The sequence below is a fragment of the Maniola jurtina genome, chromosome 25, assembly GCF_905333055.1.
Source record: "Maniola jurtina chromosome 25, ilManJurt1.1, whole genome shotgun sequence".
In the NCBI taxonomy this organism is placed as follows: Eukaryota; Metazoa; Arthropoda; class Insecta; order Lepidoptera; family Nymphalidae; genus Maniola; species Maniola jurtina.
In genome coordinates, this window is record NC_060053.1 from 7,063,592 (window position 1) to 7,081,686 (window position 18,095).

The 18,095-nt window shown below is 38.4% G+C and overlaps 1 protein-coding gene across 5 annotated transcripts in view; it reads right to left on the minus strand.

The window, feature by feature from the left end:
- The window catches only part of LOC123877961 (nephrin), a 341,522-nt gene that overhangs the window by 15,669 nt on the left and 307,758 nt on the right, over positions 1 to 18,095 (minus strand). For all 5 annotated transcript variants that reach the window (XM_045924911.1, XM_045924908.1, XM_045924910.1 and 2 more), the window contains exons 14-21: positions 16,122 to 16,259; positions 15,539 to 15,703; positions 12,772 to 12,930; positions 6,752 to 6,883; positions 5,904 to 5,984; positions 4,024 to 4,306; positions 1,028 to 1,263; positions 224 to 332 (exon numbers count right to left, since the gene is read on the minus strand). In XM_045924911.1, the coding sequence (XP_045780867.1) occupies positions 224 to 332; positions 1,028 to 1,263; positions 4,024 to 4,306; positions 5,904 to 5,984; positions 6,752 to 6,883; positions 12,772 to 12,930; positions 15,539 to 15,703; positions 16,122 to 16,259 (1,303 nt within the window). The remainder of the gene's footprint in view (positions 1 to 223; positions 333 to 1,027; positions 1,264 to 4,023; positions 4,307 to 5,903; positions 5,985 to 6,751; positions 6,884 to 12,771; positions 12,931 to 15,538; positions 15,704 to 16,121; positions 16,260 to 18,095) is intronic.

An 18,095-nucleotide genomic window follows, 5' to 3' on the forward strand; every position in this document is an offset into this window, starting at 1 on the left:
AATATCACTTGCTTAAACGCTGAAGGAAAACATCGTGAGGAAACCTGCATGCCTGAGAGTTCTCCATGTTCTTAAAGGTGTGTGAATTCTGCCAATCCGCATTGGGCCAGCGTGGCAGACTATGGCCTAAACCCTTCTCATTCTGAGAAGAGACCCGTACTCAGTAGTGGGCCGGCAATAGGTTGATCATTGGATGATGTGATGACTATATATATGCACTCACCGATATCGAACCCTGAACCAAGAAAAGAGGCCGCCGTCAAAGCCAGGCACCCACTGTAGAGACACGGAGTTGTGCGTCACATTGGTGACGGCTATTGACGTCACGGGATCTAGAAATGAAAAACTACGTCAGAGCTGTCTATTTATTATATTACTAGCTGATGCCCGCGACTTCGTTCGCGTGGATGTAGTTTTTTAAAAATCCCGTGGGAACTCTGATTTTCCGGGATAAAAAGTAGCCTATGTGCTAATCCAGAGAATAATCTATCTCCATTCTAAATTTCAGCCCAATCCGTCCAGTAGTTTTTGCGTGAAGGAGTAACAAACATACACACCCACACACACACACACACATACAAACTTTCGCCTTTATAATATTAGTGTGATCTGCTAAAAACTTCTAGCTTCTAGTTTCTGCTTTAGTTCATCTGCATGGCTATACCTAGGTTTTTTAAAACTCGCCTGTGTCTGTAAAATCACTAACATAGAGGTGAAACCGCAATCAAGGGCTAACTTGACGAACAAAAGCGAGTTGGACTCATACCTGAAATAATACTTTTTTATTTATTTTGTGTGTTATAATCACAAATTCGCGGTTTTCGCATTTTCCCCTTTACTTATGTGCTTTAAGACATAACTAAGTGACAAATTTCTTGATTCTAGGTCAACGGGAAGTACTCTATAGGTTTTCTTGACAGACACGACGGACGGACGGACGGACAGACAGACAGATAACAAAGTGATCTATAAGGGTTCCGTTTTTCCTTTTGAGGTACAGAACCCTAAAAACAAATGGTATACTAACCAGGTGCGCTAGTAATATCCAGTTTGACAGATGTAGTGCTGAATCCTAGATCGTTCCTCGCTCCGCATTCGTACGAGCCATAGTCCGCAGTACCAACATCATTGATCAGTAGCACTGAAGTGTAGGTTATGGCATCCGTTTTGTGGTACTCCGCGAAGTATTTGGTGGACGTGTTGACGGGTAGTTTTGCTCCGTTCTTCGACCAGGTGAAGTTTGGGGCCGGTGCGGCTTTGCATCTGTGAAAAAGGACCATTTTGAGTATCTTTGAAGCGAAACTTATTAATGGACCTTTGGAATAAGGAAAGGTAGGTACTAAAAATTGAAACGAACCGTTTCGGGGATGTAAACTATCACTGTAAGAAATGGTATAATGATTTTAGCGGCTGTGCCGTAAAATATACCTGAGATAATATAAGGAGATTCTTTAAAAACTCATGTCTCTGACGCAGTGGTATGCAGCTCATAGATGCGTAAATACACTGCTTAGCCAAGATATAGTTTCACTAGTTAAAAAAAGGTCAATGCTCATTATCCTTTATGATTTGCCAGTAAGTAAGTACCTACCTACCTAGTGCTTACCCTGGCTTTACACCCTGTGAACGTCGCTACCCCGCCATTATTTATACTACATAGGTACTACAAATTTTTCCCTTTAACAAACTAGCTATTAATTAAATATTCAATCGATTTTACATTAAAATAACCACAGAACAACCGAACATAAACACAGGGAATAAATTTAATTTGGAACAAAACAATACACGGAAAATCCGAAACCAATATGTCAGGACATATCAGAATCACATTAGCAAAACAGGGCGCGTTCTGAAAATTCCTATATTATGCCAGATTATCGCTAATTAACAACACAACGGCCTAAAATTCAACTAATACCTTTTCGAGCCGATTTAATCCGCAAACGGTTAGTGCGAGTTTCTACACCTCGTTGATAGATTTTGAATTTATTAACCCCCGACCCAAAAAGAGCGGTGTTATAGGTTTGACGTGTGTATCGTTGTATCTGTCTGTGGCATCGTAGCTCCTAAACTAATGAACCGATTTTAATTTAGTTTGTTTTTGTTTGAAAGGTGGCTTGATCGAGAGTGTTCTTAGCTATAATCCAAGAAAATCGGTTAAGCCCTTTGAAAGTTATCAGCTCTTTTCTAGTTACTGTAACCTTCACTTGTCCGGGGTATTATAAATTTTTAATTTACACTTTTTTTATTTTATTTAGACACAAGTTACCTCTTGACTGTGATTTGACCTGGTGGCTTACCACCTGTGGCTATTGATGCAGCCTTAGATGGAAGTGGACTAACCTGGAAGGGTTCTTATTAAACTTATATCCCTTTGGTTTCTATACGGCATTACAGCAGAACACGTCCCCTGGCGGCACGGCTTTGACAGCTGGGTGGTAACTAGCCACGGCCGAAGCCTTCCACCAGACTTATATCAAAATTTATATAACGTCAAATGTTTTAAAGCGTACAATAATAGGTGTCCCAAGCAGAAACTCAGAGAACTAATTTATGAATATCCGTAGGGCTCTACATTGAAACCAAAAGGGCTCTACATTGAAACCCTACATGCGAAATTTCAAGTTTCAGAAGCTTTCCCCAGCTTGACTATATTTATAAAGTTCACAATCGTAATCACACATTTTTTCCCATCCAATTATAGGCATGGCTCAAATTAATATCAATTATATTACAATTTCGAGTTTTACATACATAACATGGCGTTAAATCCTAGATCATAATTAACAAGGCGACTGGATAAAATTCAACTAATACCCTTTGAAGCCGCTTTAATCCGCATGTCAGAAGTTAGTACGAGTTTCCACAACTCAGTGATAGAATTCGAATTCAAAATTTATAACTATAACGTCAAATTAAAATGGACTCAGTTGTTTTTAGACTCAAGTTCGTCTATGCATCTGCAGCTCACGCTCCAAGCAAATTTTTTCATTTTATATAAAAGCACTACGACATTATTTGAAAAATGTGTTATACAAAAAGATTTTTTTAAATAATATTATAGTCTAACTATGTTAACAACAACTGGCCCTTAATTTGTTTTTGGGCGATATTGCTTTCCCTACATAGATGGCTTATTTTATCGACTTAACACAACAACTTAAACAACACAAGAATGAAATCCACACTTAAGTCTATTTATTTTACTTAGCGATATCAAAATCGGTAGCGCTGAATGTTCGACTTCAAAAGAAGGCGCTTTAGGTCGGATGTTATAATGTTTCAGATACTCGAAATCTATCAAGGTTATCGAAAGGTGCGAGCTCGTACTAAGGATGCAGATACGCTTTTATTGAGCGTTAAATTAGTATGTTTGTGTTAAGTCTATATTATTTCGTAGCGACACAAAATTAATTTGTATTGATAACATAATTATTGTGCTTTTCGGATAAGTAGGTAGTCTCATTAGGCATTATATTATTGTCATACTAAAGGATGCCCGCGGCTTCGTGAAATGAAATGAAATGAAATGAAATGAAATGAAATGAAATGAAATGAAATGAAAATTTATTTCACAAATTTAGATACACGCATGGATCATGGACATCGTCCGCGTGGATTTCGGTTTTTTTAAGTCCCGTAGGAAGTATTTGATTTTCCGGGATAAAAAGTAGCCTATCTCCTTCCCCAGGATGTATTCAAAGTCTGTACCAAACATTTAAATCGATTCAGCGGTTGGGCCGTGAAAACGTAGCAGACAGACAGACAGGGTCTCTCCAAACTTTTTTTTTACTATTATATCGAGTGGGATATCAAATGAAAGAGGAAAAAATTCCGGGTTCATAATATAGTAAATATAGTACAATGTTAAAATATACCGAGCGACAGAAAAACTATTTTGCTATATCTTTCGCCAGTTTGTGGTCGGTTTTTAGTGCTGTTTAGCCTTATCTTGTCTACTCAAAAATTAAAACTTTATCTTGTTCAAAGACTAATTATACAAAAGTTTATACGACTTACCGACAAGTTAACCTCCCGACTTGACCAGCGTTAGATGCAGATTTAACCAGGTTAGGCGAACTATCCATTTCCGGTTTAAACTTGACCACTAGCATGACTTCCTGTCTTGTTTCACCGGATATCCCGTTGTTGACGACGCACTGGAACTTCCCGACATCCTCTCGGGTGGCCCGTTCGATGAGGAGGTAGCTGGTTTGATTCCTGGCCTCGAAGGTTATGGTGGCGGATGACAGGTCGTAACCTTTGCGCACCCATTTTATGTGCTCCGCTGTCAGGGGGTTACCTTTTTTGGAAATAAAAATAATATCATGTTAGTTATTTTAATGGAAACTCGAAACGGATCACCCAGTTTAGGGTCTTATATGTATATTCTTATGTATGTATAAAGCATATATTATAGCGGTGTTCCCACTAGATTACAACATGGGGTTATTCAAGGGGCGGACCTATAAATTCCTGAAAGGCCGGCAACTCATCGGTGGTACCTTTGGTGCTGCAAATGTTCACGAGCGGTGGTTATCACTTAACACCAGGTGACCCACCTGCTCGTTTGCTTGCTATTTTTTATTAAAAAAAATATGCTGAGCTGGAATCTTTTTTTTCGGGTGGAGCCACACATGACACAGTTTTGAGGCATTTTGGTTTTAATGGTCAAGTGGTGGAAAAGCCGGAAAAACCAACCCTTAAATATAGCATGTGATGTGTGGCACAACTTACAAAATGAACGTTAAAAAAGGTAAGTCTTAAGGCTTTATTGGGTTGGAAAAACCGATAAACGTCCGGTGCGAGATTGTCATCCCATCACAAAACAAGAAAAAACCAAGACAAACAAGAAACAATAAACTAGAAGCAATTGTATGCAAAGGCGGCCTTATTGCTTAGAGTCACCTCCACCAGGCAACCTTTGGTGAAAGGAAAGACTAGGAGTGTTAAATAATCTTAATTAGTAGTAGAGATGATGATGATGAAACTTTTAACCATATTGTTATATACAGTAAGTAGCATGTAGCTCATGTATAATAATATAGTAAATTGAGGTCTATTTAATTAATTGTCCAAAAATAATTCTTATTTGAATTTGGAATTCAAAATTTAAATTTTAAAATAATTCACGAACATTCAGAAATTATTCAAAGTAAACAGGCACCGTAATACAACTTGAGACACGTTTCTTATTAGACAATAGACAAGCAAAGGAGCTCCCTCGAGAAGGAGAAGAAAATATATTGTTTATGAAAATTAACCCTCTGACAAAGTACAGGACCACTTGGTCCCAAAAGTATAACACGGCAAGTGCCTTTGAAGTGTGTGTGAACTGTAATAGTTGTATGAACCAACTAAATGTATATTATTTATATTAAGTTGATGTCTTGGATTTTTATATTTTCCCCATTACAAATTTGCCCGATTTTTTTGGGATGCTCGCAAATAATTTACAAATAATTTTTCCTTAGCAACTATAACAACACTGAATAAAGAAATCAACAGAGGACCTGGCGAAATCTATTAACCAGCAACATTAACATAAGTGTACAGTAGAAATTACATTTGTTTTAGAACTGGTTTTTCAATTTTCAAATATGTGTGAATATCTTAGACCTTTTGGCAGTTTTTGTACTAGAAATCGGGCACGACTTCCAATTTATCTATTTTTTAAATATTTGGTGATTTATCGCCAGTTGAAAGATTTGCATGGCAGCAAAATGAGATTTCATCATAAGACTAAATGATATTACACTTTGATCGCATTTATAAAAGAAACTACATGTTTAACTGGCGTTTGCTCGTTTAACTAATATTTATTAAACTGGGCCTTTGTGTCGGAGACCTATGTCTCCTTCTAGCCGTGTTGCTGGATGCAGACAAGACAGGCGTCTTACCGGTAGCAGTGCATGAGAGCAGAGCGTTCTCGTTCGGATTGGATAAAGCGCTTTGTGACACCGCCTTTATTCCCGCCGGGTCTGAAACAAATGGCTCGAATTATTATGTGCTTTGCAGTTTCTTTGTGCGCTAGTCTGAGAGCTGGGGAATAGATTGTTCATTTATTTTGAACAACAGTACATACATATACTTATACACTCATAATCTGACACCATCATACAACTCAAATCGTCTAGAAAGTTTAGAATTTGCCTGCCTGGTAACGGCAGCGGCGGGAAATAGAACTTGTATCTAAAAAAAATATCTTTCCGTCTCCTTGGGAGAAAGTTACATAGTCAGACTCAGAATTCCTTAACTATTTTGGCTAGGTTAAGTGGGTTTGGGTTAACCACTTATAAAGAGTGTAACCAGAACGCTAGCAAAAACTTAGCGTCATTATTAGACTACCTTAACACAATCCAATGCCAATAACCGTTTGCCTTATTTGTAGTTTTCGTGATTTAGTATTTTTCAAACCCGCATTGTATAGCGTGCAAAACTCGGGTCAATGCCCCACCTACGACGCGACATTGACCTCGAGTGACCTATTGACTAATATTGACAGCACCCTGCGAGTTGACAGCTTCGCACGCGTAGATCCCAGCGTTGCGACACGATAGTCGCGTCGATATTACACAATAGCAGTAAATACCGTTAAAGTTCTACTCTCAGTGTACATTGACAGTAATATTGACAGTGGCCACGCCCTGCGAGTTGACAGCTTCGCACGTGTAGATCCCAGCGTTGCGACGCGATAGTCGCATCGATATTACACAATAGCAGTAAATACCATTAAGGTTCTACTCACAGTGTACGTTGACAGTAATATTGACAGTGGCCGCGCCCTGCGAGTTGACAGCTTCGCACGTGTAGATCCCAGCGTCGTGGCGCGACAGTCGCGTCATGTTCAACATGCTGCCTTCGGAGATTATTCTGTCGCCTGCAACAAAAAACAGTCATAAATAACTAGGATAATAGAGCAACTGCAGAATATATTCTGGTGCCTATGTATTAAAGAGAGCCAGCAAGTGCCAGACCTTCGTTATTTTATAAAGTTTCTCTGCATTTCGTCCCCGATACAGGGAGGAGCGATCAACGACTATGACGTTTGGATCATGGTGGCTTTGGGAGATAACAGGAAAAAATGAGTAAAATTTACGTCAAAGTAAAAGCCTAATTTTTTTATATTTTCTTCGGAATACTATTAGAAATCACATCATGCATTGCCAGACACAATCGTGGCAACCCCTGCCAGAGGCCCTTCAATTAAAAAAAAAAAACTAGAAAATTATTGCTATCCTTCTCACATTGACCCCTTCAGATAAGGATGGTACTTTATTTAGATCTGGAGATTAGTTAAGGTACTAAACCACAAAATTAGTATCTCTAGGCAAGCAAGCACCAACCTAGACCTCATCATTGCTTTTTCACACTAATATTATAAAAGAGTTTGTATGCGTGTGTGTGTGCGTATGTTTGTTACTCCTTCACGCAAAAACTACTCGACGGATTGGGCTGAAATTTAGAATGGAGATAGATTATACCCTGGATTAGCACATATGCTACTTTTTATCCCGGAAAATCAAAGAGTTCCCGCGGGTATTTTAAAAAACCTACATCCACGCCAACGAAGTCGCGGGTATCAGCTAGTTAAGCAATAAAAAATCATTATGCGTTGTCATGGACACCGTTTATCACCGTCTTAAGATGGCTGCTATCAGACAGAAATCGGTCTGAGACAAGAAACTATCGTCTGCATTAGGCCTTATGTAAATGACAACGTACGAAGTTGCGTGTGTGTTGAGAATAATAAGCAGATCCTACTTAAGCCTCGGGAACTTGCTAGTGGGTCCAAGAAGTATATCGATTACATTTAAACTTACTACATATATTTGATGTAAACTACATTTCTTAGACACGTTTAGTGTCTAGTCAGACTAACCACATCACGAATGAGAATTGTCGCCAGGCATCAGTTTGTAAAGCTTCATTTACGTTATAGCAACATAGTGCGACATTACTGCATACCACAGGGCCGCAACTTGATTTTTTTTAATAATAAAATAGCGAGCAAACGAGCAGGTGAGTCACCTGATGTTAAGTGATTACCGCCGCCCATGAATATTTGCAGCACCAGAGGAATTGTCAATGCGTTGCCGGCCTTTCAGGAATTTGTTGATCCGCCCCTTGAATAACCCCATGTTGTAATTTAGTGGGAACACCGCCGATGGGAGTTGATTCCACAGTTTGCATGTGCGTGAAAAAAGGAGAAAATGTAGCAAGAATCGTTACTTTTAGTAATAATAATAAAGTTACCCAGTCCGTTTGTACGGGAGCTGTGTCTGTGTGCTCGACCGTAGCAATAGGGAAATTTCCCACCGAGCAATGTTGTGCTCGGTAGCGCCAGCTGGGCCGACGGTTATGCGTTGAAACTTCTATATATATAGTGCAATTTGCAAACGCTCGGCCAATGCGATTGAAAGTTGCGTGTTTTCTTCCAATTAAGCTACCAGTGCTGCCATCTAGGCCGTGGGTCGTGAGTTATCAGGCTGAGGTTCATGTATCGAGCGTTGTTGATTGCTTGAATTTAGAAGCGACATCTTCTTGCGAATGTGGCAACCGCTACACGTTTATCCTTTTAGATATGTAGATTTTGTGTCCGGCAAAATTTTGTCTCTGTGATGTGGTTCATCTGAATAGACCCTAAACGTAACTGCATTTCTCAGACAAGTCTAGCTGAATGCAAATGTCCGACTCAGCAGAAGGCATATGCATTAAGGGTATAATGATATATGAATTGAAACTTGGAGTTCACTTAGTAATATGTGGAATTGTAGACTATTTAATTGATTTTGAAGTTAAGAACGCTTTCGCTATTGAAATGAAATGATTTATTTTATGTAGGAAAACTAGTGCGACTTACTAAAAGACTGCCTTAAAAAAAGGAGTGTTTTTTTGAAAAACGGAACCCTTTTAAGATCAGTCTGTCTGTTTGTCCGTCGTGTCTGTCAAGAAAACCTATAGGGTACTTCCCATAGACCTATAATTTAGCAAGTAGCACAAGTAAAGGAATAAGTCTGAAAACCGTGAATTTGTGGTTACATCATTTAAAAAAAAAAATGTATTTCAATTTTCAAAGTACGATAACTATACCAAGTGGGGTATCATATGAAAGGGCTTTACTTGTACATTCTAAAACAGATTTTTATTTATTTTAAGCATAATAGTTTTTGATTTATCGCGCAAAATGTCGAAAAAATACCCGAATGCGGAACCCTCGGTGCGCGAGTCTGACTCGCGCTTGACCGGTTTTTTTAATTTTTTATTCAGATACAAGTTAGCCCTTGACAGCAGTCTCACCTGGTGGTAAGTGGTGAGGCAGTCTAAGATCGAAGCGGGCTAAACTAGTTTACACATAATTAGGCTATGCCAATTATCAAATATCAAAACTCGAAATGGCTAATGTCGATAATTCATTACCCTAATACACAGTATGTCCCAAAACCGATACTTAAATCTAAAATCACATCGCGTGGGAAAATTATTAATTAACGCGTGGTGGTGTACCTACTCTAATGCCAATTAATTAATATCGAGTTCTAAATCTGTAACGAGCAACCGTAATTAATCTAAATCGTCAAAATGTCAAATCGGTAAAATTGTATACACCATGTATATTATGTATCTACGCATTATGGAGAACTGGCAGGCAATGCTTTCTTAGCGGATGTCTACGTCATAATAGCTATCTGCATGCCAAACAGCCCGATCAGTCCAGTAGTTTGAGCTGTGCGTTGATAGATCAGTCAGTCAGTCAGTTAGTCAGTCAGCCAGTCAACCAGTCAGTTTTTGCCTATATATGCTTCTATACTAATATTATAAAGAGGAAACCTTTGTATTTTTGTATGTTTGTATTGAATAGGCTCAAAAACTACTCGACCGATTTCAAAATTTCTTTTACCATTACTTAGAGGGATTCTTCCGAATCCGTATAGGCTATATTTTATCCCGGAAAATAGAAAAAATAAATGTCCACCCGTGCGAAGCCGGGGCGGGTCGCTAGTCATATATAAGCAAAAACTGACTGGTTGACTGACTGACTGACTGATCTGAACTGACTGATCTGAACTGACTGATCTGAACTGACTGATCATATATAAGCAAAAACTGACTGGTTGACTGGCTGACTGACTAACTGACTGATCTATCAACGCACAGATTAATTACCAGAACTTCGCTACGCCCGCTCTACATTGCGTTACAGCGCTGCTATCCTAGGATGTATGTAGACAAAATATAAGACCAATAATTGTGGCTGAGGGAATGTTCTCTCAGACACATTTTTAACCCCCGACCCAAAAAGAGGGGTGTCATAAGTTTGACGTGTGTATCTGTGTATCTGTCTGTGGCATTAAAGCTCCTAAACTAAAGACCGATTTTAGTTTAGTTTTTTTGTTTGAAAGGTGGTTTGATCGAGAGTGTTCTTAGCTATAATCCAAGAAAATCGATTCAGCCGTTTGAAAGTTATCAGCTCTTTTCTAGTTATAACCTTCGCTTGTCGGGGTGTTATAAATTTTTAATTTACACTTGTTAATCAAAGTAAACCATATTTTATGTGCCACTTAACTTTACTGACAAATTGGCAATTTATTCCGTTTTTACTTAATTTACACTACAAGTTAAAACTGAAACCTATATTTTAAAAGGTAGCTGTATAAATGTATGTAAAATGTATCGTCGCGATTTATTTAATGACCGCGCAACACTTTAGATCTGCCGCTATTAATTTGATATTTTTCATTTCAAAGAGAACATATTTATTTAAAAGTCTAAACTCCACTGATAAGCCAAACTTTTAATTTAGGTTTTTTAATTTATAGATTAAGTGCTTGGTTGCTATTAGACTAGTAGATCGATTCCGGAAAAGCTTCATCAATCATTATTACAATCGCAATTGTTGTGATTGGCTGAATTTATGGTACTCTTGGTGCGACAATACATTGTAGCCAATAGTGAGCGAGCGTCAACCAATCAGAGATGATTGCGATCGTGACATTGTAGCTGTCATTCTACTACAATCGAGTTGCCTTTGGCAAGTGATGATGCAGCCTAAGATGGAGCACTTTCGTTGAAGATCTATTCACTTTTGATTTGAAAGTACCTACATTAAAATTAGAGGGGACAATATGCAGGAAAAGCTTTTCATATTATATCCTACAGGTTCAAGTTAGAAACGAGGAAGCAAATCGCTTCGTACGTGTCCGTGGAATTTCGATTACATAGAATAGAATAGAATAGAATAGATTTTTATTCAAATAAACTTTTACAAGTGCTTTTGAATCGTCAAATAATTTACCACTGGTTCGGAATGCCGTTCCTACCGAGAAGAACCAGCAAGAAACTCGGCGGTTGCTCTTTTCAATTGTTCAATTTACAATAATATTCATACCCCATACAATGTAAAGAGTTAATTAAATGATAAGAAAGCTTGGGAATGAGTTGTTTAACAGCTTTGATAGTTCTAAATGGTGATAGTAACAATTTTAATATAACCCCCCCGACACAAAAACCTCTATAAGAAAACTAGAAAAGAGCTGATAGCTTTCAAACGGCTGAACCGATTTTCTTCGATTATAGCTAAGAACACTCTCGATCAAGCCACCTTTCAAACAAAAAAAACTAAATTGAAATCGGTTCATTCGTTTAGGAGCTACGATGCCACAGACAGATACACAGATGCACACGTCAAACTTAAAACACCCCTCTTTTTGGGTCGGGGGTTAAAAATAATCCCCTGCTGATATATGTATAGTAATATTCGAATCAAGTAATTTTTTAATTAAAAAAAAATTGTTTAATATTCAATTTTTTTTTAATAACCTATCATGTATATCCAACGCTAGGTTTTTCGTTTTTGTAACATGGGCGTATACCTTTATATGTTAAAAAGCTTCAGGGTCGATTTTAATGAGGAGGCGGCTCTATAAACATGTTTGAACATGGACGAATATGTTTCTTTAGAGAAATTTAATATTTCAATTTTTGAACCAAGCGATCCATTTAAAACTCATTACTTATTTGGGTCGTGCAAAGGGCTCAGGGTCCAACCGCAGGGTTACGACCTTGCTCCATAAGGGACGGAGAGCCTCGATAGCTCAACGATTGAGGAGCGGACTGAGTTCCGAAAGGTCGGCGGTTCAAACCCCACCCGTTGCACTATTGTCGCACCCACTCTTGGCACAAGCTTTACGCTTAATCGGAGGGGATAGGGGAGTTAAGAAAAAGCTTCATGTGGTGACAGGGGATGAAGATTTTCTTCTGTACAAAAGCGGTGATAGACATCGGCCTTCTTTTCTGGATGTCGGGGGTTTGATCCCGTGCACCCTCTAACTTTTCGGATTTATGTGTGTTTTATAAGCGCCACTCAGAAAAAGCAGTTATTTTAAAATAATGTCCTCCCTAAACCTACGCGAAGAACACAGGTTCAATGCGTAGAGGTTAGCCGAGTTTTAACCTAAAAAAACTAGTGGAAAAATAAATAGTTTAATTAGGGCATGATTGCTATCACAACATCTAATTATACAGTTCTCAAACGGTTGAACAGATTTTCTGGGACTATAGCTAAGAACACTCTCAATCGAGCCACCTTTCAAAAAAAATAAAAAATGGTTCGTTCGTTCAGGAGCTACGATGCCACAGACAGATACACAACTTATAACATCCCTCTTTTTGGGTCGGAGGTTAAAAATCACATCGATCAGTTGCCACGTTGCGATGTGACTGACAAACTAACTCACTTTTTCAGAATATTAGTCAGTTTGTACTTACTCGCACTGCTATAGGAAGACTGCGTGATGGGCAGACCGTCCTTGGTCCAGGTGTATGTGATGCTGCTTGGGTTTCCGTCAGCGCGCAGCATGATCACTAGGGGTTCGTTTTCAACCCCTACTGTCGTGTATTGGGTGGTCTCGTCGAAGATTGGAGCGTCTAAAACAAAAATGACGATATCATTTTATAGTCAATTTGTTTTGGTAAACATCGGGTTGGTAATGTAACCACTTAACATCAGGTGACCTGCTGGCTCGTTTGCTTGCTATTTAGGTATATACAAAAACCGGTCAAGTGCGAGTCAAGGGTTCCGCACAACCGTACAAGAAATAACACTCTTTATTATTTTGTAAGGCGGCCATTTTTTAATTTTTAAATTTATAATCGCAAAAACCGTGAATTTCTTTTTTTGTTATGTAACCACAAATTCACGGGTTTTCGGATTTTTCCTTTACTTGTGCTATAAGACATTGCTACCTGCCTAATTTCATGATTCTAGGTCAACAGAAGGTCTCCTATAGGTTTTCATTTCCTTCACGGGTCTCGACAGACATACAGACAACGATGTGATCCTACAAGTTAATTTTTTTCTCGGTAGATACTGAACCCTAAAAATAGTAGCGTTTTAAAACCTCGAAGATACAGATTTATTAAAAAAAAAACTCGAGTTAGAATGAAGAAATCATAGAAAAAGAAAAGCTAAGGATAAAAACACCTCATTTTACAAGACCAATGACAACAACTTGACATCAAAACACCTTACATAAACCCCTTTAACTTAAAGCAAAAGTAAACATTATACGTACGTACAAGAAAATTCTAAAGAAAATTTTTCCAAGAGACCGCGTTGAGGCGAACCTCAAACTGCGAAAGGGGATTAGCTACTTGAGATTCTCTTATGGCGTGAGATAGTTGCATTTTCCTTGCCTTTCGTCCCATACTAAAGGAGCAACGCCTTTGAGTCTTATTCCGTCGTATCCTACGAATAACGACACTTTTACAAAAGGCCTACTTTTCAGGAGGAGCATTTTTAACCCCCGACCCAAAAAGAGGGGTGTTATAAGTTTGACGTGTGTATCTGTCTGTGGCATCGTAGCTCCTAAACTAATGAACCGATTTTAATTTTGTTTTTTTTTTGTTTGAAAGATGTCTTGATCGAGAGTGTTCTTAGCTATAATCCAAGAAAATCGGTTCAGCCGTTTGAAAGTTATCAGCTCTTTTCTAGTTACTGTAACCTTCACTTGTCGGGAATTTACACTTGTTTGAAGCTTTTTACGAGTTTGAAAGATGAGTAATTGAGAGTACATTTTAAAATTACCAAAAAAAGCGCCACTTTGGTTGTTGTGGCGTTATTCGTAGGATACGACAATTTGAAGACTAGATTTTTCCCGTGACTTTAGAATGTAATGCTACGCAAGGGTTTTAGTTTGTTTTTTTTAGAAGAGTGCCCGAATCCATACTAATATTATAAATGCGTAAGTGTGTCTTTCTGTCTGTCTGCTAGCTTTTCACGGCCCAACAGTTTAACCGATTTTGATGAAATTTGGTACAGTTAGCTCATATCCCAAGGACGGACATAGGCTACTTTTTATCTCGGAAAATCAAAGAGTTCCTACTGGATTTTGAAAAACCTAAATCCACCCGGACGACGTCGCGGGCGTAAGCTAGTTATTATTATAAATAATTGTAATCCCATATGTCTATCGGTCTGTGTATTTCAGCCATTTTAAAAATAAATATAAGAACTGTAAGGATGAACCTGTATTAAGGTTTCTGTACTTTAAATACAGAAAAAAAGATAGGTATTAAAGAAAATGTCGATTCATCTGGAAAATTGTGTGAAATTGAACATCAGGGGAATTTTAAATGGCGGCCGGATTACGTTTGTTGAAATGTGAATGGGGAAAATGGGAAAAATATAATGTGAATGGGGAAAACTCTGGGACGATCAGAGAAAGCACGCTGAAAGGTCTTTGTACTGTAATACTGCTTCCACGGGTTTGTTGAAAATTTTCACTCAAATTAATTATTATTTTATTGAAATTGAAATTTTTTATTTTATTGAAAAGGCACACAAAACATGTTGTAACTAAAAATACTAAACAAACTAAGTAACAACCGCTAATAGGTGTACACAAAGTTACCTGATTATGTATTCATTAAACAAGATAACATAGAATTCGTGAAATGTAGGCTTAAAGAAATTTTCAATAATACATATTAAAAACAAGTGTAAATTAAAAATTTATAACACCCCCGACAAGTGAAGGTTACAGTAACTAGAAACGAGCTGATAACTTTCAAACGGCTGAACCGATTTTCTTGGATTATAGCTAAGAACACTTTCGATCAAGCCACCTATCAAACAAAAAAAAAACTAAACTAATATCGGTTCATTAGTTTAAGAGCTACGATGCCACAGATACACAGATACACGCGTCAAAATTATAACATCCTCTTTTTGGGTCCGGGGTTGAAAACCGATAGCTAGGCACAAGTTGATAAGACAAGACTCTACCACCGCCGGTTCAGAATGAACATTTTACTGAGAAGAGCCAGCAATAATAAGAATAGTAGAGTAGAGTAGAATAAAACAGATAGATAGATAGATAGAACACTTTATTGCACACTAAAACACATGTAAAGGATCACAACACAGAAAGAAGAAAACAGTGTGCAAAGGCGGCCTTATTGCTTGGAGCGATCTCTACCAGGCAACCTTTGCTGAAAGGAGAAGTGCTAGTGTTGGATAGAACAGAGTACTTACATAGGACTTTAAGCTTTAAGGCGTCGTGCACACTGCGCTGTAGGGCCTCGTTCATCGCCTGGCAAGTGTACACCGCGCCGTTCAGCTCCTTGGTGATGTTCAGCTTTAGCTCTATAGTGGACACCGTCCCGCCATGGAGACCTTTCTTCAGCTGCATTGGAAGACCTGGAAATTGGATTTTGATTAGTTTAAATCAAATTGAAATTAGATTAAGCTGAAATTTGGCATACAGATAGCCAGTAGCTTACTAAAGGGGTAAAATAGGGGTTTAAAATTTGTGTAGTCCACGCGGACGAAGTCGCGGGCATAAGTTAGTATTACATTGTATAGCCTGCTTCTATACAACATTAAGACGCCGGCCACACAGGACGCGTATGTCGCGTAAGCGTAGACGTAGCGCGCACCATTGCGTTGTAATGTATGGAACTGTATGCGACATGGCATACCACTTGCGTGGCGTGAACGTTCGCGTAGACGTAATGCGTGCAGTTATGTCTACGGATTCACGCACGTCACTACGCAAGTGTCACGTGTACGTGCTTGGTGTGAATCGGCTTTTAAGGCTAGTATTAGTATAGATTACCTTGAACAGGAATACCATCCCTCCACCACGACAGCGTAGCGGGTGGGTTGCTGGAGGCAGCGTCGCAAAAGAGCGTGGCTTCGATTCCCGGCTTCAGCTCTTCCGGTTCCGCTCTCACTTTCACCGCTTCTGGTGCAACTGTGACAAAAAAAATTGTTTCTCAACAAGATACGTTTAAAACTAAAACCAGACTCATAATAAACGCTCAAATATATAAAAACCAGCCAAGTGCCAAGTGCGAGTCAGACCGCGCACCAAGGGTTCCGTAATTGGCTGTAAAATGCCTCTCAAAATACATATAGACTCAATTTCAGATTTTGACCACAAAAAAATATGGGAATCACTGGCAATGAGCACGGTGAGCGTTTCCACAGGGACACAGAAGGCATGGAAAGGCGAAAGTGGAGCTCTGCTATGCTAGCAGTTTTGTATTGGGCATTAAGAAGAATAGCTGAAGTCCTCAGTTTTTACACTATTGCACTAATATTATAAAGGGCGAAGTTTGGGTGTATGTGTGTGTGTGTATGTTTGTTACTCCTTCACGCAAAAACCACTGGACGGATTTGGCTGAAATTCGGAATGGAGATAGATAATATCCTGGATTAGCACATAAGCTACTTTTTATCCCGGAAAATCAAAGAGAAGTCGCGGGCGTCAGCTAGTAAAAGATAAAATAAGTGAACTGTACACTTTTAAAATCAATAGAGTTTATTCATGTAAATAATTTGCTGTAATGTTTTATTTGTATTTAACTATGAAACGTTTTTACGACTCCCTCTTACAAATTGTAAATTTTCTCAAGGAAATCTTTAACTGGCCATATTCCTGTAGGTTATAATTAGCGTTTAAGAAACTTATTGTAATATTTCGCTATAGATTTTTCTATAGTAAAAATATTAAAAAATAAAGGTAGTTATTTATACCGAAAACCTCTAATTAACATTATTTGAAACAGTGTATTCTACTCTACCAATTATAAAATTCAAGCGAAACGCCATCCATTCCGCTTAAGGAACAAAAGCTTTCGCGTCGCGTCCCAGAATAATAAATAGACTGACTTACAAACAATATTAAACTGTCGCGATTTAAAAAAAAAACCGGTCAAGTGCGAGTCGAACTCGCGCACCGAGGGTTCCGTACTTTGGAAGGATTATCCTCATCATCAGAATAAGAAAAGTTTGGCCGTAGTCCAATCCCGCTGGCCAAGTGCGGATTGGCTGACTTCACACATCTTTGAGAATATGATGGAGAACTCTTAGGCATGCAAGTTTTGCTTCACTGATATATATACAGGATGTTTGGTAATTAGTATATAAGAACGACACGTACCCATGCTACTTTGATCTGATAAATACAATGCTGAAGTAAAATGATGAAATAAAATTATAAAAATTTTATTTTGATTTTTTACAGTTCTAAAGGATTAGACTTGAGTATTTCATATTAATTCCAACTGGATTTTTCCACGCTTTCCTGAGAAAAGGATCTTGACAGACAGACATACAACGGAGTGATCCTGTATTGGTTCCTTTTTTCCGTTTTAGGCACGGAACCCTAAAAATAAGACAATTAGTCTCGCGCAACTTGGGGCACTAACGATTTAACAGGCATTACAAAGACTTGTGCTTTAAATTAAATTCCTTAGGGGCAATTCACACGTACCACAACCACACCACACCGCAGCGACAAAAAGTGGTCAAGCAATGGTTACTGTGAATGGCGATCCACAGGCGAAACTGACCTCAGAGGGCACAAAAAATCTTTAAAAAAGTCATCATCATAGTAATTTTTATGAATCAGGTGTCAATTGATTCGTTGTAAAGGTCCGGGTGACATAGGCTATATTTTATATGAAAAAAAATTGGCCTAACGGATCTTACATAAAAAAAGTGGGGGTCTGCAATTTTTTTTGCCTTTGTATCGAGTGGGATTGTTAAATGAAAGAGGGAATTTCTGAGTTCATGAATATAAACG